The sequence below is a fragment of the Echeneis naucrates genome, chromosome 3 (assembly GCF_900963305.1).
Source record: "Echeneis naucrates chromosome 3, fEcheNa1.1, whole genome shotgun sequence".
Taxonomy (NCBI): Eukaryota; Metazoa; Chordata; class Actinopteri; order Carangiformes; family Echeneidae; genus Echeneis; species Echeneis naucrates.
The window spans coordinates 14,904,769-14,927,277 of record NC_042513.1 but is presented as its reverse complement, the minus strand read 5'-3'; the positions used below and the strand labels follow the sequence as shown (position 1 = coordinate 14,927,277).

The following is a 22,509-nucleotide window of genomic DNA, read 5'->3' as shown; positions in this document are numbered from 1 at the left end:
TATTTTAACAAAAGTTTCTTGTTTTCTTCAGACACAACAACACACACAAGGACCGACTTGTTTTCTTCCTAAACAAATGGTTTGGCCACCGATCCTTCACTAAGCCCCGCCCCCCTTGGTTACTGTTGCTATGCTAGCCTGTTGTCTGTTGTCTGAAGTCTGAAGGTCGGAAAATGTCCGGTAGGAAAATGTCCGGTCAGCATCAGAAACGAGAGTACGGAAATAAAGGGTTAAGACATTTTCTATACAAATGTTTTTTTTAAAAGTGGTGGCGGTGAATGTGGGACGAGAAACGTAGAGCAAGGTAAGAAACAGGGCCGTTAGCTTGTAACGTAAGCTAACTGGACAGCTCTAATGCTAACGTCCATTAGCCTAGCTTGTATTAAAGCCCGACACAAAACGTTATCTTAGACAGAAACAGCTGAGTTTGGGAGCTCCATCAGAAAGGAAGACACAGAGAGCTGCAGTCAGAGAAAGTGACATGGGGGCAGAGATTTAACTTGTTGGCTTTATTTCCACACAAGGACCGGGACATTACTCGTTGTTAATATTTTGTTTGTGTGTGTGTGTGTGTGTGTGTGTGTGTGTGTGTGTGTGTGTGTGTGTGTGTGTGTAGGCAGACAGACCTGTATTCAGCTGTGAGTGATGAGGAGTTGGACCGTGTTGTCAGTGATGTCCACAGAAGACATCCAAATTCTGGATACAAGCTAATGCGTGTTACGATGTATAATGAAGAATGAGCCGATCGTTATGGAGAAATAATCCAGGTAGGATGAGGATTACACATCGTGACCATATTCTTAACTGGAACACGTACAGACATGGTCATTCTACATCATACATCTTGGTCGTATTATTACCTGGTGTGTATCACCACGTTTCTTCTTTAAGTACGCACGGTAACATAGCACCTACGCACGATTCAGCAGTAAGTCAGCGTAAAGGGGAACAGGAACTTGGGGGGAACCAAATCAGTTGACACACCGGACCCCTCCACAGACCTCAACGGACCGGACCCTGAATTGAGCCTATTTTGTGTTTGTAAAACTTTCATCATCTTATCTCTACAAAAACGAGCTGTGTCTCTGTCATGCTGGGAAGTAAAGCAGATTGCAGTGTGAAGGTGAGGCAGCATGTCTCTGTATGTCTTATTGTTTGTCTGTTGTGTGAGTGATGTATGTAAGTGAATTTCCCTCAGGACAAATAAAGTATAAATATATCATATTTATAATATTGAAATAATATAATATTGTACCTGTATATGGAGTGGTTTGTAAATAATGCAATGTGTCTTGAGCATTAAGGTGCCGTAGTATTTAGCACAGTCACCCCACAATAAGAAGGTTGTGGGTTCAGTTCCAAGCTGAACATGTCTAGGTTAATTTGTACCAACTGGTGGCAAAGTGTGAGTGATGGACTAGGCCTCTCAGATATGGATTATCTGAGAGACTAGAACAGAGACACAGAGACCAGACCCCCAACCCCCCCAGAGACTAGAGACTAGAAGAGAAACCTGTTTACTACTAGTTCAAAAGGAGAAGTAATATGAGTTGATACAGAAGCTTTGCTGAGAGGGAAAAAATAGGTCTGTTGCTGTGAGTTCATAAATTGTACCATTGCCTACAGCCCATACAATGGGCATGTGAGTATGAAAAATGGACTGCGGGTGGGAAACTGCTGGGTCCTGTCACACTTTGACACATATCACAGAACTTAACATTGTTGAGACCGAGACCAGCCCTTCATGGAAACAGTACTCCCTGATGGCAGGAACAGGGCTCAAACCCTGTATGTGGACAAGGTATCCTATCATTTATTTACATTATTCATATAATCCTGGCAAAGGTTCATTTCAGCTGTGCGATCCAGCTTTGGTGTGATCTTGCTGGCCAACAACATCAACCAATCCTTCAATACGCTCATGCCAGACTCATCCCATTACCAGACCTGGTAAGGAGCCAGAATGGCTTTTGTTGATTCCTGGCAGTTTCCCATTTCCCAAACCCAGCCCTTCACTCAGCAGGACAGAACCTACACATGCCTACAAATTTACACAACATATTCACTCACATTTTAATGAGCACACACAGAGTAAACCAGAAAATACAAAGCAAGAGCTCAGCAAAACACCCAATACAAGTGAAACAAAATCTATAATCATCAGCAGCAAGTGAATGAAACAAAATGTTTCTGAACTGCAGCAAATATTTGCAAAATGCAACACTAAGTCAAGAATCTGTGCATAAAGTAATACATTAATTAAAACATTACAACATACAACATTAATTAAAATAAAATAGATTAATTTGAATGAATTTTTGACTAATTACATCTCACTGACTTCTCTAATTGACAAAGAAAAACACTTCAGTGCCTCATATATTATGTCATGTAGCACAGGGTGCAGTGCTTTAGACATTATATCATTATTGTACTTCAAACTCTTTAAAACTGCATTTCAACAATTGAGGTCAAACAGGTGAAAGTCTTGGGGCCTGTTTAAAACAGAAATGAAGTCTCCAGCTATAGTCTGTTGAGGTCTAAAAAGGAGGTTGTTTACGAGGATTAATTTTATTTGAAAAAAGGGAAAACATAGAAATATGGGGTTAGGGTTAGGGTATATATAATATATATAAATATTGATGAGAAATGTTATTTCATTTGTGCTGTATAATAAATGTTGCACACATTGTGCAAACCGCTCTGTAGGAACCTGTTTGTGCGTTTAATGTCTGGATGACTTCCCTTCCCGTGCAGACTGTTTCAGCAGCTGAATATGATGAGAACCAGTTAGAACAATAAACCCACCCAGTTTAGCACTGACAGCTGCTGGGAGGCTTCTTCTGGCTCAACAAAAGCCACACGCCCAAACATGCCATTAAACTAAGTGTAGAGGTTTGTTCTGGTCCTGACGAATCTCTGAGCAAACCACTAATTTCCATGTCATCTCTTGGGAAAAAGAAGCTCCTTTCACAATTTAAATTGTCAATAACAAGATGTGAGTCTCTATGTGATGTCTGACTTGCACTTTTTCAGTGGTTCTGTATCTTAATTTCTCCATAGACTCACTGCTGATAGATGAAAAGGACAGTCAGCTGTCACAGACTACAGCTGACTCAAAAGAAACCAGGAATGGCACCAAATTCTCTCTGATGCAGAGGAATGTGAGCTGTAGTTGTCTCAGTAGAAAATCTAGTGTTAGCGGGTTTTTATTGTTCATTATAAACATCAAAAATCTGTTTGTGAGCATATCAGTTCTGGTCTAGATGCCCTGTGATATTTTTGTATTGATGTATTCAAACAGTCATTTGGAGAGGAGGATTTTCCCACATCCTGGCAACCCAGAAGTTGCTTTTGGCTTTAGAAAATGCTTCAAACTGAAGCCAGTAATTACAGCAGAAAAATATTTCATAAAACATTCCTTGTTGGGAAGTGGTTCTGAAATATCAAGTTGTGAATACACACAACACTCATCCAACAATGAAGGGAATTCCTGAAGTGTTTGTTTCAGCCTCAGCTGCCATCATTGAGCAACTGCTGTTGGTCCACACACACACACACACACACACACACACACACGCACACGCACACACACACAGCGGGATCTGATGTCTATAAAGGGCCGAGGTATCTCCATGCATCCCTTCTCTTGTTTTTTGGCCCCAGGCAGGATGGCAGAGTAAGTCCTGATCTCTCTCTCTCTCTCTCTCTCTCGTTTTAGTCTACAAAACTCACTGAAATCTGCTAATCATTGTCCTTGTCCTCTTTATTTATTCTGATTTTTTTTTTTTTTTTTCTGTGAAGGAAGAAGATGTCAATGAGCCGGAGGAATCACCTCAAGGTAGAGTTAAGATCACAAGATTTTTAACGTGTTTCTTATGCTGTGTAAATCTAACATAAAAGATGCATTTAAAACAGGATAAATGAAAAAATGAAAAACCAAACAGCACACACATTTGATCACGACTTCAGTCATCATCAGGGTTAGCCTGGTGTGTTGGTGGTGCTGTGAAGGTGTGAAGTCCTCTTCCTCTCAGAGCCTGCTGCTGCAGATCGGTGAAGCAATGCTGGAGGAGGAGGCGCGGGAGGCTGAGAAGGAAAAGATGAAGCACATGGATGAAAACTGCCCAGCTCTCACCATCCCAAGCAGCATGGAAGAGCTCCAGGTAAATGCCCACCACTGTCTTTTCACACTCTGCCCTGGAAAGTTCTCCTCCTCAAATATTTACATTAAATTGAAGTGGCATTTTATTTTAAAACTCCAGACCAGTAGAGAAATGTCATTATGTGTTGTGTTATCAAATGTTATTATAAAATAAAAATCCAGACACTGACATCATCATCAGGTTTGACCATTTTAATAGAATATAAACAGCAGGCAGCTGAGGAGGGCAACTGTTGATTGGATTTATTATTTATGAACCTGCTAATGGTTTTCTCGATTCACTGTTTTGTCTGTAAAATGTTTGAAAACAACGAATAAAATACCCAATAAAATTATGCAAACTTTTGCTTATTTCATTTGAATATATACATTTTCCATGTAGAAAAACAACAAAATAATTGTAGTTATTCTTAGACAACACATTATTTTATAAATGAAACATAAGTTAATAGGAATTAAAACATAAAATAAACCTAATAGATTCTCCACAACCCACGCAGCAGGTCATACATTTCATTGATGTATGTATGATGAAGTTGCATTCACTTATTATGAATTGAAAACTCCATTCTTTAATATTTTAGGTAAGTAAAAAAAATTGCTTAATACAGCTTTCGTATTAAAGGCACGTCTTTTTGACTCACGCATTTCAAAGTTTTAGAAATGTGTCATTTTAATAATATTAATGATAATACAACATTGAATGTGGACCCATTTTCTGTATCTAAAAAAATGTATAAAATGCTGAGAGGACCTGTTGAGTGAGATGATTGTGCTTATATCCGTCATTCATATGAAGTCTCTCATTCTTCATCTCCCTTTCTTTTCCTGTGTATGTCAACCCCAGGAGCTGTGCCGAAAACTTCACAAGCAGATTGATTTGGTGGATGAGGAACGATACGACATGGAGATCAAAGTGACAAAGTCCAATAAGGAGGTGGCATTTTAAATCAATGGACCAGCACTGCACAGTATAAATATCTTGAAGGCAATCCACACCAAGCATTTCCCAATGAACTCATTGTTTTCTGTCAGATTGATGACCTGAAGATGATGGTTCAGGATCTGAAGGGGAAATTTAAGAAGCCCGCCCTGAAGAGGGTGCGGATGTCGGCCGACGCCATGCTGGCCGCCCTGCTGGGCTCTAAACATAAAGTGTCCATGGACCTTAGAGCAAACCTGAAGCAGGTCAAGAAGGAGGTGAAAGACGAGGTGGGTGCTTCAGACTGTGTATCGAATAATGACAGGTCATTTCTGCAAAGCTACTTTGATATTAGTTTTTATACCAATATAACATATAACATGTGGTCTTAAACGTTGACTGGTCTGAAAGCTGAAGCCAAAGCTGAAGAACCTTAAACATGCATTTTATCTTACTACCATCAGGAGGATGGTAGAGCCGCTGGTTCTAAAAAGAAGGCAGATTGTATTGAAATCCATGTGAAAATGCCACTATTTCTTTCTTGATTTATTGGCTCTGTTAAAGTTTTTTGTAATGAGTCTTGCTTTTTTCCCCCCCAAACTTTAAAACTATGATGTGATTTCAATTTGGAAGAGCAACAGCCAATAATTAAAATCCAACACAATGAGTTGACCAGTGGACTAACCTCATTGGTCCTTTTGTGGTGGTCCAGCCAAAAAGACACACTGTAAACATGAACTGACACGAAATGGTCAATTGATTGAGTGATCTGAATCAGCCTCATCCTTGTGTTTCTCTCAGGAGAAGCAAACGGGTGACTGGAGGAAGACCATTGAGGACAAAGCTGGGATGGACGGGAGGAAGAAGATGTTTGAGACAGAGGCTTAAACATCAGGGCATTGTTCTGCTATGAAGTTCAGTGTCACCAACATTCATTTCTATGTGTTGCAGTTTGTACAAGAGATAAAAGAAAAAAAGAAACAAATCCTTTGCTGTGCTTTTGTGGATTTTATAGTAATAATTTAATAAATCCTGAAACGTTTAGAACACATTTTGGGACGAGAAGTGAAATTGGGGCAAAAATTGAGAATTCCTTTAGTTTCTAAGTTTAGGGGAGACTGGGACTGAGCTTTGTGCTGGAGAGTGTTATTCTTTATAGTAAAGTTGGATTGTCAATAACCCAGTGATTGGTTTGTGAATATCTGACATTGAGTTATATTAATGCTCCGTGCCCTAAAGCAAAAATAGTGTCTGTCTGGTTTCATGAACATGTCACTGAGCTCAGCACTACCCATTTGAGTCATCTCACTATCGAAAAATGGTTCTGTGGCAATTATCTGGCATTTATCTGAAAAACTACTAAAGGCTTTAAAATGCGTGTGGCCAGGACTAAATCTGAGGCTGGTTGATGATTATCTCCACTGGGCGGCAGCACTGCGGCAGCAGGACTCAGGGTACATAAATGTGAGGAAGAAGAAGAAGAAAAAGCAGAAGGGGGAAAGGAAGGTGAAGTACACGAAGAAGACGAAGACGCTGACGCTCCCAGTGGTCACGTGAGGAGACGGTCAACACAAAGAAAGCAGCAGTCCGCGGTTTGTTGAATTTAAGGGCAGCCATCGGCACATCTCCCTTCAGGGCAGCGAGACAAGGCGCTTGAGGTCGCGCTGCTTGGCTGCCGGTTTCCCCGCGAAGAGCCACCATGACGGCGTCCGTGTTTTTCGGCTGCACCTTCATCGCCTTCGGGCCGGCCATCTCTCTGTTCCTGTTTACCATCGCCCGGGAGCCGCTGAGGGTCATTTTCCTCATAGCAGGGTGAGACTTTTGCCCCACACGGATGAAAACACAGACACGGGCAGTAACGGAGTCTCCCTCAGGCCGACAGCGTCTATGTAGCCCGGTTAGCAGAACCGGCTTGCTAGCTAACAGCTCCATTAGCGTGCTAACTTCCGACTGACTTCCTGCTCCCACTTGTTATTGTTTTTATTTTAGTGTCATGATGGGAAGACACCAGCAAAAATGCTACAGTCCGAACTGTTTTTAAGTTTGGATTTTAAGACAAAATACATCCAGGGCTGGTTTAAATTTCATTGAATTTGTGTGTTCCATAATTTATCTCATTGTCCAGTGTGTGGATGAATTTCCTCTATAACTGTTAGTTAGCTAGTTACTCAGGGTTCTCCATTATGGGGACAATCTAAATCAAAAGAAAATAAGTCCATACACAATTTTCTTTTGGTATTTATAACAGTTGTGTAAAATAGAGCAGTGAGCTGATATTGACCCCGGCTCTGTGGTCACTGACAGATTGACTTGCAGACCGGTAGTCAGTCTGGTGGTATATATATATATATATATATATATATATATATATATATATAAAATAAATAAATAAATATCGAACTGAATTTGTTTTAAGTAAAAAGAAAGATCAGAAATGCAGTGTGTTGATGCATTAGTTTGTTTTGTTTTTTAAGCCTGGACACCAACACAATCAAGACAACATTTTCTAAAAAATACATATATGAAAGAGGTATTGCACTGAAATCAAATGTGTTAAAACATTGAAGAATACCTTTAGGCGCCATATTTCAAATAATACCAGCCATGGAGCTCTTATTTCTTAACAGAAATTTTTTTCTTTCTCCCACAAGAGCTTTCTTCTGGCTCGTCTCCCTGCTGCTGGCCTCTCTGGTGTGGTTCATCTCGGTTCGGATCAGCAACATGGACAATGAAGCACAGCAGAAAGGTCTTCTCATCTTTGGCGTGGTCCTGTCTGTCCTGCTGCAGGAGGTCTTCCGCTTTGCTTACTACAAGCTGCTGAAGTAAGTTGCTGCTGCTGCCTGACACAGTTTGACATATTTATACACACACTGCTGTCATACTGACAGGACCCTTTTCATTATGTTCTCACTGGAATTTCTAATTCTCCTGCACCTTTTCACTTTCCTGATCACTGATGGTGGATTATGGTAAATTTTCAGCTTTAAAACTGGATAGTAACAAAGAACAACAGAATTTGTGATCAACCGGAAGATTAATAAAAAAAACTATAAATTTTGGCACATAAGTGAACAGAGCCAACAAAACAGTCAAACTAGCTTGAACAAGCGACCCTTTTGTGGGAGGGGTTATGAAACCCATTACTGACTCAGTCATAAGGTATTTACACACTCATTTAACTTGATTGCTTGTTGGGTTGAAGAATAATAAACAAAACAGTGATTCTGCTATTACTTTCATTACATCATTTTCATGATCTTGATTCTAGAGTTTTGTGTTTTTACATCATGATTTTAAAATTACATAAACCTTCACCCTTTGTTCAGGTAATTAGTTTTTAAAGAAATGCTGTAGAACTGATGAGTTGATTAATAAGAGTCAGACTGTGTGTAATTTGGCAATACTACCAAATATATACATATCATCAGTGTAAAAACGTCAGATCCTGTAACCACTCTCTGTGCCCTGTGCACTTGTGATTCAATTTTCCTTTCATGATGTAATTGAAAATATATAGATGTGCAATATGTTGTTAATTCTTGTGCCTGACCGTGTACAGCTGTGCATGTCCAGAACTATTGCAATAGATGATGAAATCATCTGGAATCCAACATATATTCATGGTGTAATTTATGCCACTTTATGTGTGAAGATGTTTCAATTCAAGTCAGTTTTATTTCTGTTGCACAAAGTCACAAAGGAAGTGGGTACGAGATACCTGCAGCTGGTGTAATCCTTGACTTTAAAATCTTAGCCAATGCTCAGTAATGACCCAAGTCAACAATTGTGTTTAATAAAACTCAAAATGAACACAATGTGAACACATCAGGGATGAGCCTGTCCTTTTTTTTTGCTCCCTAAAGTTTATATGGGACATTGTATGGTTGTCACAGCTCAGAAATCTGGACACAGCTTGTTTACCCTCTCTGGTGTCAAGGTGTTATAGTTTGCCCTGGTTTACCAGCTGTTCATTTTTCTCTCTAACCAGAGAAAAATAAACTCTCGTTGTAAAAGCTCATACCACCTTCCACCAGCTGACATAGATATCAATTATTTATGCTCTTGTTTACAGCTTCATAGGCAAATTAGACCTTGATTTTGTCTGTGTTTGTTTTCCTGCAGGAAAGCAAATGAAGGCCTCCTTGCTCTCAGTCAAGAGGAAACAATGCCCATCTCCATACGACAGCTGGCTTACGGTACCTTTAGTCCGCACCACACTTACTCAGAGTGGTTCAGTAAATGAGACTACACATTTGTCATTGCTGTGATTTCTTTTGCATCGTGGATGATATTAATGCCAGTACAGGCAGAGATATCGGGTAACATTTCTTCACAAGTTTAAGGTTTGGGATCATATTCGGTCATCCATCCATTCATCCATCTTCTAACGCTTTTCCGTTTCCGGGTCGCGGGTGTGCTGGAGCTAATCCCAGCCAACGTTCTGGGTGAGAGGCGGGGTATACCCTGGACAGGTCGCCAGTCCATCACAGGGCATATTCGGTCATATTGAATATTATTTCCTGTTTAGAAAATAGATCACAGCATTCATATAATTTAAGTAATAACGATGATAATGCAATTCATGCACTTCACTCAAGGACATTTATAGCAACAAAACATTTAGAAGCAAGTTAATTAATTAAATAACAAACAACTGACTCACAAAATAAATGAAATACAAGGAAGGATACTTACACTCCTTCGTTGTTGCTGTTTCTGTTTTTCCTCAGTATCTGGCCTTGGCTTCGGCTTCATGAGTGGAGCGTTCTCAGTGGTCAACATCCTGGCTGACTCTGTGGGGCCGGGAACCGTCGGGATCCATGGAGACTCACAGCACTACTTCCTGTCCTCAGGTACCCATCTTCCTGTGTGCTATAATCTTTGCATCTTCTATTCTTTTATTTCATTGCTGCTCTGTGAAATGACATTGCCATTTTTTGGGGGGTTGTTAAGGAAAATATTGCTCACAACAATACTGTGATTTGATAAGTACCAATTTTCATTAGAGCTGAACGACTCTTCCTTTTCCAGCTTTCATGACCATGGCTATCATCCTGCTCCACATGTTCTGGGGTGTCGTCTTCTTTGACGCCTGTGAGAAACAATGTTGGTGGGCGGTGGCTGCTGTTGTCATCAGCCACCTGACGGTGTCCTGTCTGGTGAGTGTTGCTGATGATGAGGTTCTGGTGTAAAGACTAGTAAAATAAAACAGAGATTTCCATTGAGTTGATGCCCAATAATATTGTTTTTCAGGTGCAATATTTTTTTTGGGCTGTGGCTGCAGTTTTAGGTATAAGGCTGCTGATTCACTGTAGCCTTATACCTAAAACAAAATGCAATTCTACAGTTACATATAATTTATGATGAATAACTGAAACATTAAATACAACCTAACCTCAAGCATACAATAAAATAATCTGAAATAAAATAATACACTGATGTATAGTTTGTACATTATTTTACATTCCAACATATAATGAAATGATCTAATTATTCTAATAAAATAATTGAAACATAAAAAAAAAAAGTATGATATTTTGGCTCTTTCATGTTTGCACTAATATAATCGAAGAAGGTTGACTATAGCCTGTCACAGATGTATATTCCTGCTCTGCCCCTACAGACCTTCCAGAACCCAGAGTATGTGGCCAGCCTGGTTCCCACCTACGTCATCCTGTTCCTGATGGGAATATGGGCCTTTTATTCTGCTGGGGGTTCTCTCAGGACCCTCAAATTATGCCTCACCTGCAAAGACAAGGACTTCCTACTTGCAAATCACAGGCCCAGATAACGCAGCAAGCCAGGCAGCGTGCAGGACTCTATCCAAAGATCCCTGGTTCTCTCTCTCACACACACACACACACACACACACACACACACACACACACACACACACACACGGAACAGAGAGAATGAAGAATGCTTAGGCTGTCTTAATTTGGCCTAGGGGGTGCTTTAAGTCTTAAAACCTAAAGTTTTTTTGTCAAAGGAGAGGAAAACGAGTTTGTTTGTGGATTTAATTTACATGTGATAACAGGATTGCATTGAACCATATGAAACTTTGGCTAATAGTGCCCCAAACAAAAACCTCCAAAAGTTATTTTAGGATTGGGTCTCAAAGGGACCACACTCTTTACATCCTTCACATATTTCAATGTTTTCAAATTTCCTGCCATCTGTCTTCTGTCACATGTGAAAGGTTTCTTTCAGAGGGTAAAAATTAATGCATTTTTGAATTCCCTAATGTGTAGATAGTTAGAAATTTTAACCTTTTTTTCCAAGTTGTAATACACCATCTTTAGTGTGTGTGAGACGTTGCCTTGAACTCTAGATGAACGCAGATTTATGGGAACTGAGAGTGCACGTGACTGGTAATGTTTATTTATTTTTTCCAGGTTATGTTCAGATCAAGATTGGCTCTTTGGGAAGCAAGTTTTTTTTCTTTTTCAGACTTGTATTTATGTCAAAATCAAACTTTGCAGCTAATTTCAAAGTTTCAACAAATTGAGCTATTCTTTTGGTTCTTATAAAGCTATCACTTGTTACCTCACACTGTCTGAATGTCACAGCAGTTTTCACGTTTGGTCTTGCTGTGATTTCCTGTCTAACAGGTGAGCAACACAAACTGACAGTGAGGCTTTAACAGAAGACCCAAAACTTAACTCCAGAGTTTAGACTCAGACACAGAAACCTTTGATCGTACAAGTTCCAACGCAAATTTGTATATTCACTACAAAAATCACCACGCCTCACTGATCTTTGAATGTTTGATTTCGCTGCCTTGTTTATGTTTTAATTGTTTTTGTTAAAGTGCAAGAGCCAATGTGAACTGTCTGATATTTGCTGAACTCCACGCTTTGAATGTTTTGTTTTGCTCTTGCTCTCCATGTACACTTATTATAGTCTGTGGGTCATGAGGATGGCATTCATGCGTGTGTGTGTGTGTGTGTTATCTTTTCCCTCCAAAAGCATTTTTTTTTTCATTTATTTATATATATATATATATATATATATATATATATATATATATATATATATATATATATATATATATATATATATATATATATATATATATATGTTTTGTTTTTTTCTGGGTAACAGTTTCTTTATGATGGTCAAAAAGAGAGAGATGTTTCTGTTAATTAATCCCCCCCTAATTTCTACATATGCATTGGACGAAATAACAGAAACACTTACCAAAGTAACACAGTGCAGCATTAGCATACTTAGGCTCAATGATTTTTGAAAACTTCACCATCACCCTTATCAGGTCAGAAATCACTGTGCTAAGGTAGCCAACTAGCAAATGTTACAGTAACAGCAGTGTGTCAGCCCTCAATGACCTAACCCATCTGTTTAGGTTGTTTTGATATCTCCAGCTTATAGTTTGGCTGTTGCCCTCTTACTTTTTTTTTTCTTATTATATACCACATTTGGAGGAGTGAAGCTGGCGCTGGCCTGCTCTGTACTCTATTCTGATTGTGTGTTTCAGTCTGTCAATCACACCATAGCCACACCCCCAATACAAATTCTGCATTACAGCCCCCCCCCAAGTCTGTTGGAAACATCAGAGCATACATGCTTCGCTCAAAGCATCTTGTCCTTCACCATAGTCTCTCAAAGCTGTAGGTAAGATTAGCATTGTGTAGAAACCAGGGAAGTCATCATACTTGTACTGGAAGTAAGTAATCTGATGGTAATTTCAGATAAACATGACAAACCACAACACAGGACTCTCTATTGTCTGCGTTCACTTGGAAGAGGTTTTTTTTTTATGGGCAGAATGAAAAATGATGACAAGAAGCAAAACCTGTTATAATGTCCATGTGGTCACCTGACTTGATTTTTTTTTTTTTTTTTTATATGTATAAAAAAAGATGTGTTCTGACGCAACATCTAATTTCATGCAGTCTGCAGGACACAAAGCTGGCGCCAGATTGTGCGTGCGTGCGCGTGTGCGTGCGTGTGTGTGCGAGAGAGGGCACAAATCTTTTGCTCAGGAAAGAAGCTTTCAAGGTCTTGCAGATGAGTTGGAGCAGTGTTGGCTGTGTGTGAAATCAAGACACAAGAAATCAGAAATTCACTTCTATGGTCCTAAAACCCCTCTCCCCTTTTCGGGGCCCCCAGTTGTCCTGTGTCCATTTATGAAAGCAGAAACCTCCCGGCTGAGTCTCACGCAAGGTCCATTGCAGTCTCTGGGGGCTTCAGTCAGTCAAAGGCCTTTTTTTTTACCCAGACAACAGACAGACGGATAGACACAGGAAGTGTTTTCTTCTACCTCAACACAGACTTTCTCATGCAAATATGAGTCTGCGCAGCCAGTGACTCCAGGGTCAGCCGGGCAGAGGTGCAGGGTTTGCTCCTGAGCTTTGTGGTTCTTATCTCGTATTACAGGGTTACGTGTTTGGGTACAGGTCAGGGCACACTGGGGTCCTGCAAGAGGAAGGACAGTCAAGTGAGGGTGTCATCTCTGGAAGGTGGTAATACCTTAAATATTATTGTAATAAATCTTAGAATTAAGGAAGAATAAAATCCCACAAATCATACAGTTCATCCCATCATCATCATCATGTTGTATGTAATTAGCAATATACAAAACAGCAAGAAGAGAATACACGCATCTTCCAGTTTGGTTCCATTCCATCTTTTCTATTCGATTTCCAATTCAGTTTAATTTCTGAAACTGCTAAGTTTGTAATGAAATACATCGAGCTCCTTCGCTCTACAAGGTCAGCCATGTAAACACATCTCAGCTGGTGCTAACCTGCCATTTTCAAGACTCCAGTTTGGAATTTTTTTTTCTGTTATGTTGCTATATTGTTTTTATTGTTTTTTTTTTTTTGGGGGTGGCGTTTCTGGTACAGGCTATCAATCACAACTCCCCTGTCCCATGCTCTTATGTTTCTCTGAATGGGGCCATCATTTAAAAAATGAAAATCTTGTATTGAAGAAGACTTCAAATTACAGTCTGAGACCATAAACTCATTAGGAAAATATACTGAGTAATAAATCAAGTGAGGAACAGAGAGATTTCCTAACCTGTCGTCTTTTTAACGAATGTTTTCAGCATCGTCTCTGTAGCCGCAGGATGTGGATGGTGGTCACAAGTGCACATGTAACTAACCGTCCACATCTGAGCACGAGCCTCAGGAGAGTGAGGGCCCTGCCTTTCTACCTGACGCCTCCTGAGGCCTCCATTACAGACTGAAAGAGAATTTATGAAGGACGCAGTTTGTGAGGGATTCAGTTCAGTAGAAAGCTCTTCCCAACGCAGTATTTTACCGTTTACTGTTCTTTGTCTCCTGTGAAAGAAATGTAATGTTAGTTAATGTTAGCACAATGAGTTATATCTGCTTTTGATTCACTGGCCGTGTCTTGTAGTAAATCATGTGCAGTGTTCGTTAGATCAGGATTAAGAAAAGCACTGATATCAGAGCAAGATTATATTTTCACTGATTTTCACGTCAGATTGGGAGAGGCCAGGACCAAAATGAGAAGAGAATGATATAATTTCATCAGATTTTCACCATTAGTTCTTCATCTAACTAGACCAGCCTTACAGGCCTTCAGTCAGGTTTCCAGGCTGCTGACTGAACCGCAGGGGAGCGCTGTTAACATGAACGCAGCTCCCACTGTTACAACTGACCTTTGACTCACACAGTTTCACTTCATTCCTTCCTGAAAACGGGTGAATCCGGGCTGTGCGAGTTATTCGTGGCGTTTGATGAAACCACAGTGTTGTTTCCTCTCTCCGCCTTCTGATGACGATGATGGACCTGAGAGGCTGCTCGCCTCCGGCCCCGCCCACTGCACATATTTTATGTTAATGAGCTGGAGAAGCGCTTCTTCAGCCCAGCTCCGGGCCGCTGCGGGCCGGAGCCGGATGGAGCAGCTCAGTCCAGCCGGAGGGTTTTCACCAGGTGATGCTGTCCAGACCCGACTGACTGCGGCGGATCCGCGACACACGAATGGATCCTTATTTCAGGCGCAGCTGGAGAAGGCAGCTCCACTTATTATCTCTGACCATCATCCTGCTTTATCACGGTGAGACACCTGCTGCTGTCATCTCTCACACTTCTGAATGTTTTCTTATTCTTCTAATTAAAAGAGCTTTACAGTCTGCACTTGCTCTGCGTTTTATTTTATTTCATTTTATAAAGCTATTTCCTTTCATCAGAGTTGCTTCTTTAATTCTATTCTTTTTATTATTTTATTTTTATTTTCTTTGGTTCCAGCTCATCTCTCCTGGGGTGTTGAGAGAGTGAACGCTTCTAACTTGGATGACTTTAATAAGTAAGTTTTCATTGTAATTTAATACTCAGCTATGTATTATTTTTATTACTTTTGTGTCATAATTGATTTTTTTCATTTTATGTTATTTGCGTTAGGGTTAGTTTTTTAATATACGTTTGTGTGCAAAGGTTTATGCACTAAAAGAAAATTAAACATACTCTAATTGTCAAATTGGTTTATTTTTATCCAATTACTTCATCCTAAGTGAGGAAAAGAGAAAAAAAAACACCATTCATCAGATCACATGAATGGGGTAAGGCAAAGAGGTCACGGTGATGTGACCTCTTTGCCTTAGAGGCAGCAGCAGCAGTTCTCCTCAGTACACCTGATCACACTCCACTCTCCTGGAGAACCACCTGCAGTCGTTGGGTAGATTTCCTCCTTCCCAGAGTCCCATGTTGTATATGATTGCAGACTGATGATGAGTTTACGGGTCTCTTGGAACCAGACCATCTGTTGTAGGACTTTTCATCTCTGAAGATATTTCTTCATGGGTCTGTGTGGATTCTTTGTCCTGCTGCAGAAATAACACCACCTTGATTTCTCAGTGACTGATAAAAATCTAAAGCACAGACCTGCATCAAATTATTTGACAGTCAGAGTTTTAGTGGCACCGAATGTAACACATACTAACTTGAAATGCTAGTAATAACAACATTGATATAATCAATGGCATGTAACAAGCCATGAAATTTGTTGGTTGGTTTTTCTCAAATGTGAATAATTTTTAAGAAAAACAACTTGGAAATGTGAACTTTAGGAAACTGTCATAATTCTCTGTAAGTGCATTTCATGATTTTGCTATTGATCATTGACGTTATCGGTTGCAGGAGTTTGTTTGTTTGGAGGATATATAATGTGATTCTTTTTTTATTTATTTTTTTTGTTGGTAGTTTGGTTAGTTGCTGGTCAGCGGTGGGTTTGTGGTGTCTATGAGAGGGCTGGGGTGAGGTTGGGGTGGTGGGGGCTGCAGCAGGAACAAACCTCTCCTTGTTTTCTCTGTCCCAGCAGTGGGAGCAGCAGGGTGAAGCTGAAGAAATGGGACACCGCTTCCCAGGGAGGGCAGGTAGGCAGCTGCATTGATCACTGATGCTGATGGTGCTGCTCCAAGCGGCAAGCACACAGCCGAAGATCAGCGGAAAAGCTGGAACTTTTTTTTTTTTTTTTTTTTTTTTTTTGCAGCGACATGAAAATGAACAAACCATCGCATGAAAAGCTTTTATTCTAATAATTTATACCCAGTGGGCCCAGTATTTCCACTGTAACGTCCAGTATGGGATTTACAGACAGTGGATGTACAGAAAGACCTATGGTAAAATATATTGCAATTTAAATAAACATAAGGATATCTACTATGTAGGATGATGAAGTTGAAAGTGTACCATATTTTCAGTAATGCGCTGTATACCTGTGGCCATATAGCGGTGTATCAGGGACAGGGATCAAACCCGGGACTCCTGCACAGAAAGGCTTATGCCCACGTGGTATGCATCTTAAACATGCATCTTTTTGGGTCGCCCTTTGTTTTTATATTATAAATATTTTATATTTAATTCGCACCGGTCCACATATCGTTCATGGATTTCCATACAAAAACAAAAAAACAAAACAGAAACACCCCATGAGGTCTGGCTGAAACTCTACCTGGATGGCACATAAATGTACAAAGATGGAAAATGTACAGTAAAAATAAATAAATAAATAAAATGACACAGTGACATGTTTTCTCCTCGGAAACAGACGCGAGGGCGTCCCAGCAGGGATATACAGTGGCTGCTCTGTTGTCTCATTCCTCCTCTATCAGAGCCTCCATCGACCTGAATGTAGTCCCTCCCTTTGTCTGGCTCTCCTTTGGCTCAGAAAGGTGTGAGAATGCAATCTGAACTATGGTGACTTTTGAACGAACAAAGCAATTGGTATCACAGGTCATGGAGAGCAGATCTGTCTCATGTAAGATCTCTGAGTAAAGGATGGCTCACTCATGACGCATTCAGTGTATCGTGATATCTAGGTTGACTCTGCTCTGTTAGTGTTTGACCCACACAACCTCTGTACCTCTACCAACCTTGATAGTGATGAACAATTGACAGGCACACACCCCTCAACACTTCACCTTGCCTTGCCGTTTGATTTATTCCTACTATTTCACATATATCAAACCGAAGGCCTGTCCGGCCCGGGATACAATTATATCCAGCCTGCCAGATAATTTCATTTGTCAAAATTTTAATGGCCCAGCGGTGTGAGGCACCCGTAACACTTACAACACAAATCCCATAATGCAGCGCAACAGTTGCCATGCCGAAAACTATCGGTTACCCTTAATTCCTGCCTCCCTGACCTCACACAAATCAAACATCTGTTGATGTTTACAATTAACAATTAATCCTGCCACGTTTAAACTAAACCTAAAAATTGTGAAACCGAAAGGCAAAAATGTATATTACTGTATCTAGAAGTGGAAGCTATATTTTAATTTAGTGTCTGCACAATGCATGTTCCATCATGCAAGAAAGGTCACCCAGAAAGGGTGAAACACACAGGCGAGGGTGTGTTGGGCTTTGGAGGGTGGGGGGGGAGGGGGGGGTCAGCCTGGATGGGAAAGCTCTGTTGGAAGTCACAGAGGAGTTATTAATAAAGGCTGGAAGGCAAACCTTTTCTCTCCAGCCTCTTCTTTTTTTTTTTTTTTTTCCCCAGTGCGACATTAATTTCATCCTCACCAGTCAGGTAAATCTGGAAGGAATTTTTGCCCCAACAAAACTGAATTGTGAACGTTTTGGGTGTCCTAAATTTTAATCAAATCTTTGTTAATCTGTCACCTGAGACCTAATCCTGTCTTTCAGATTTACTTTGATATTTTGCTAAACCTGTGGAATTAATTTAGAGAATCAGGCTGCGTAAGGACTTAATTTTGCTTTGCTGAAATTGGCTCACCTGTGCTGAGGTCCAATATTAAATTCAGTATATTCGCTTGGAACAAGCTCTAAAACACTGTGAGGTAAGATCAGGTTGTCTCTCTGAATGGTTGCGACTGTTTTATGAAATACCTGTTGATACAGTTTTTTTCTCCTTGAAGGACCTCCAGAAAACAGCTGCTGCACTAGAAGCCAACACATCTCCGAATCGTGCACTGGTCAGGCAGACTGCCACGTCCAACCTGACATCCTCCGCCACCAAGAGGACGCAGGCCTTCTCATGGACCCTCAGCTTGGACCAATCATCTGCAGCCACAGCACCAGCTAGCCAAACGCCAGCAAGAACTGAATCGTCCAGCCAATCACCAGACAACAAAAAGCAAACCACCCAATCACCAACAAGCACAGCATCAGCAAGAAAACCATCAGGAAGCACAACAACGGCGAGCCTGCCACTAAGTGCCACAGCAAAATCCATCCAACCGCCACCTACCTCTTCGATGCCAGCCAGCCATTCACCAGTTAGCAACGCACGGCCAAAGACATCTGACCATTCAGCATACAGTACCCCCAATCCCAGCCAGCTGTCATCAAGCCAATCAGCAACTGAAATCATCAAAACATCAACACAAACATTAACCACCTCATCATCTCCAGACCCGTCACACACCAATTTATCACCAGCTAATCAGTCCGCAGTCCCCCCACAGACAAACAGTATATTATCTCACAACCCATCGCTGCCAAAGGCCACACAGTCTGCCCAGTCATCATCAAACCAATCATCACCTTTTTCAGCATCGTCAGTCAGCGGTGCTTTTCCCCCAGATGAGGGTCCAGTCAATATTTCACTGCTCACCAGGAAGCTGAAGGAAGCCCTGAGGTCGTCAGGGCATAGGACTCAAGGTGGGTTTACCCAGGGGTGAAACAAGACCTACATGGAGAAGTAATTCCTATTCTACCACTCATCAGTTTCTGGGTTGCAGTGGGTGCTGTAGCAAATCGTTTTCATTCCAACCTTTAAAGGTATTATTAGTTATGTATATTTGAATTTTTGACATAGGTAAGCAATCTGTTTCTTGTTAATTCCTGTGTCTATGTTAAGATAAGCTAATTGGTCTACAGCAAAGAGCTAAGAGCTCTAACATTTTGTTTAGGTAAGATTAGCTTAGGCTGCACAAGAAAGCAAATATTTCCCAAAATGTTGGCCTTTTTTCTTTTTCTTTAGGAAAATTATGTTTATTGCTACACAACTGTTCAGCATTAATTGTTAAGGGGAGTCATCTAGATCTACGGGTACTTTAATAATTGGACTGTACTAATTACCACTCACAACGACTATGACAAACTGGACATCACTGTGCAGGATTTCTGAATACATATCATTCCTGGAGCCATTTTTGAATGAAGCCCTTGGAAATTGTTTAATGTGGCTTTAAACTGGATATGTAATGGAGTGGAACTGAAGGAAAAGAGCTTTCATTGGATCCACAGCACTAACCTGGTCGGGTGGGATGTGGCTGACTGGGCAGACAGGCTGTAGGTCCACTGAGCAGGTGGTGTTACAGCAGGACGATGAGCAATGGTTTGGTTGTTTCGTGGTGCGTTCAGACACTGGAACGCTGTTGTGGCTGTTAATAAGTGTGTTGGGTGGAGCGGAGCAGACAGATGGCGACTTTTGCTTAAATCCTGAGTGGGAAATTCTCAAAGTCAGTCATGTGTTTCAACAGGCCTCAGCAGCCCAGGACAAAGAAATGATGTCGACTTAAATAATATAGTAGCAGTGTAATTGTGTTTGTTTGTTTTTCCCTCAGCAGAGCCATGTGTGCCTCCCTGCCTGAACGGAGGACAGTGCCTTCAGTCGGAGTCGTGTGACTGCAGCTTGTATCAGGCCACTGGGCACAGATGTCAGACAGGTAAAGCACACACCTGATGTTCGACATTATACAACATGATAAGAACAACAGCATCAAGAATGAATAAAAGTGAAGCCATGGTTGGGTTTGGTGGTGATTAAACTAGAGTTTTCTTTCAATGAAAAATATGTCGGGGCAGAAACACAAAACATCCATCAATCTGATTTCAAACCAAATGCAGTTCTTATCGTTGTCCTTTTGAACAGTTATAAAGTCAAGGTTGTGTTTATAAAAATTCCCTGTACAATGAAATTCTTTTACAGTCATAAATCTGTACCTCTCAAAAGTAGGCTGGTTAAAGTTTGTACAAAAGAATTTGTGCTTTTTATTCTTTCAATATTACAGATATAATTAAAAGAAAAGATCCACGTTGAAGATTTCTCATTTGATGCAATAATCTGCTTTATTCTATCATGTGACTACACAATTAGATATACTGGCAGAACTCTGCAAAAACCTTTAATGAGTATTTCTGCTTTAATATCTTTGCACTCCAGCTTCACAAAGGGAATACTCTAAAGAAAAAAAAACTACCTTACCCTTAAAACAGACCAGGGGAGCGTAACATATGGATTTAGTCATGACACAAAAACCCTCAAAAAATCCAAAAAGGGAAAAGTAAAACTTTTGATAATTATGTCCTTTTCTCACCCAGTCCCAAACCCTGGCTTTGAGAGGGAGATGACATGCAGGACATGGGGTCAGTACAACTTTGAGACTTTTGACGGGCTCTACTTCCACCTACCTGGGCGATGTACGTACACCCTGCTGAGAGACTGCGAGGACACCGCACAGGCTGGCATCGTCATCCAGGTCACTTCAGACTCACTTTCACCGGGAATGAAATAAATCCTCCTGACTGGTGTCTGCCCAGAAGGTCTCGGTTTGACGCGTCCGGTCAAGGATATTTTGGAATCCTGCTCTAAAGCACACTCTCCTTTCTGACTTCAGTCTCAGCCTGAGGAAAAGATTTAGCTCGAAGATTAGTGAAAGCTATCTGGTTATTAGAGTCAATTACCATTAAATACTGCAATTACTTGCTATGCCTTCAAAGCATCTGCAAAAGACTGGGACTTTGTTCCCTTGAAGAGGCAGTAGATACTGTAGCTGTGTATGGGAAAAACAATATGCCTTATGATTACTGATCACCCAAACAAAACTATAAAACTGTAGTGATCCAAATCTGACAACCTGCACATATAGGAAGGGAGGTGATGTTTTCTCTTGTACACTTAGCTGACGAATGCATTAAGATGGTAAACGGCTGTCTGTGTGAGTGTGTGTATGTTTTGAGATGAAGTTTCAACATTTTAACCAGTTAGAGAGCATTAGAGAGTATTTGATCATTTTCTTCTTCAGTGGTGCAGTAAGGCATGGCAACATAATTTGTATAGTACATACCGTAGCCATGTGCAGGATTTTCTTTTTTTTTTAAATTTGTGTGTAAATCCAAGTTAATTCCAAACAGAGACAATATGAAAACAACAACAACATTAAAAAAAAAGCAGTTTGTTTAGCTTTATAATGAATGGACATTTGTCATGTTGCTGTTGCTGTTTGCAGGTCCACAATGATCCAGACTGTGGCTCTGCCCCCTACACCTGCCACCGGTCAGTCAGCCTCTTCCTGCCATGGGAGGGCGAGGTGCGGCTGCACCCCAGCAATGTGACCTTCAGAGGGCAAAGGTCAGTAGCGAGACACAAAACACCTTTCTATAATCTTGGTTTTTGTTCTCAGTTACTTCTTTTTTGGAATTATTTGCATCAGGATTTTTGTATTTATTGAAGTTGTTCTGCTTGGTGTGCCCGACGCCTCTCACTGTGGATTCACATTTTCCATCTTCAGTTTGCAGCTGCCTTACCACATCCACGACCTGCAGCTGGAGCAGGTCTCACAGTATGTTCTGGTGATGCAGCAACATGGCTTCATGCTGGCCTGGGAGGGACGCAGCGGCTCCGTCTACATCAAACTCAGCCCAGAGTTTGTAGGCAGAACGTGCGGCCTGTGTGGTAACTTCAATGCAGACGTCCAGGATGATGTCAGGACGAGCTACGGTACGATCATTTGTATGTGATATAATAGTCTGGTGATTGAGATCATAGATATTTATCTGAAAACTGCAAACCCTCACGTCATGGTTGTCAGCATGCTGTTTGAACTGTCTTCATGTAGTCACTGTAATGCAGACAGATGTGAGGAAATGTTCAGTGACACATTTATATTAGTATATAGGCCCACAGCTTTATAACATAGTCCTGTGATTTGTCTTTGATGTGGCAACATTCAAAAAAAGTT

General features: G+C 40.7%; 3 protein-coding genes across 6 annotated transcripts in view; all 3 read left to right on the top strand.

The window, feature by feature from the left end:
* The first annotated feature begins 3,671 nt into the window (after positions 1–3,671).
* On the top strand, positions 3,672–6,210 carry LOC115040813 (troponin I, fast skeletal muscle-like). Its single transcript, XM_029497862.1, has 6 exons — positions 3,672–3,679; positions 3,805–3,841; positions 4,038–4,166; positions 5,013–5,102; positions 5,201–5,377; positions 5,889–6,210. Exons 1-6 carry the CDS (start codon positions 3,672–3,674, stop codon positions 5,973–5,975), a joined length of 528 nt encoding a protein of 175 aa, XP_029353722.1. The 3' UTR covers positions 5,976–6,210.
* A 378-nt stretch (positions 6,211–6,588) lies between these two features.
* On the top strand, positions 6,589–14,004 carry aph1b (aph-1B gamma-secretase subunit). Of its 4 annotated transcripts, XM_029498076.1 has the most exons (7): positions 6,589–6,899; positions 7,739–7,909; positions 9,210–9,283; positions 9,818–9,940; positions 10,119–10,246; positions 10,711–10,839; positions 13,528–14,004. In XM_029498076.1, the coding sequence occupies exons 1-7, from the start codon at positions 6,787–6,789 to the stop codon at positions 13,618–13,620; spliced, it is 831 nt and encodes a 276-aa protein (XP_029353936.1). In that variant the 5' UTR covers positions 6,589–6,786; the 3' UTR covers positions 13,621–14,004. The 4 variants fall into 4 exon arrangements, with proteins under 4 accessions (XP_029353936.1, XP_029353937.1, XP_029353939.1 ...); XM_029498077.1 differs by lacking the exon at positions 13,528–14,004 and having other exon boundaries at positions 10,711–12,012; XM_029498079.1 differs by lacking the exons at positions 7,739–7,909; positions 13,528–14,004 and having other exon boundaries at positions 10,711–12,012.
* Positions 14,005–15,058: 1,054 nt separating this feature from the next.
* Positions 15,059–22,509, top strand: part of otog (otogelin) — a 49,310-nt gene continuing 41,859 nt past the window's right edge. The window contains exons 1-8 of the mRNA XM_029498531.1: positions 15,059–15,134; positions 15,326–15,383; positions 16,392–16,449; positions 16,626–16,695; positions 20,113–20,214; positions 20,870–21,027; positions 21,778–21,899; positions 22,060–22,268. Of these exons, the coding sequence (XP_029354391.1) occupies positions 15,059–15,134; positions 15,326–15,383; positions 16,392–16,449; positions 16,626–16,695; positions 20,113–20,214; positions 20,870–21,027; positions 21,778–21,899; positions 22,060–22,268 (853 nt within the window). The remainder of the gene's footprint in view (positions 15,135–15,325; positions 15,384–16,391; positions 16,450–16,625; positions 16,696–20,112; positions 20,215–20,869; positions 21,028–21,777; positions 21,900–22,059; positions 22,269–22,509) is intronic.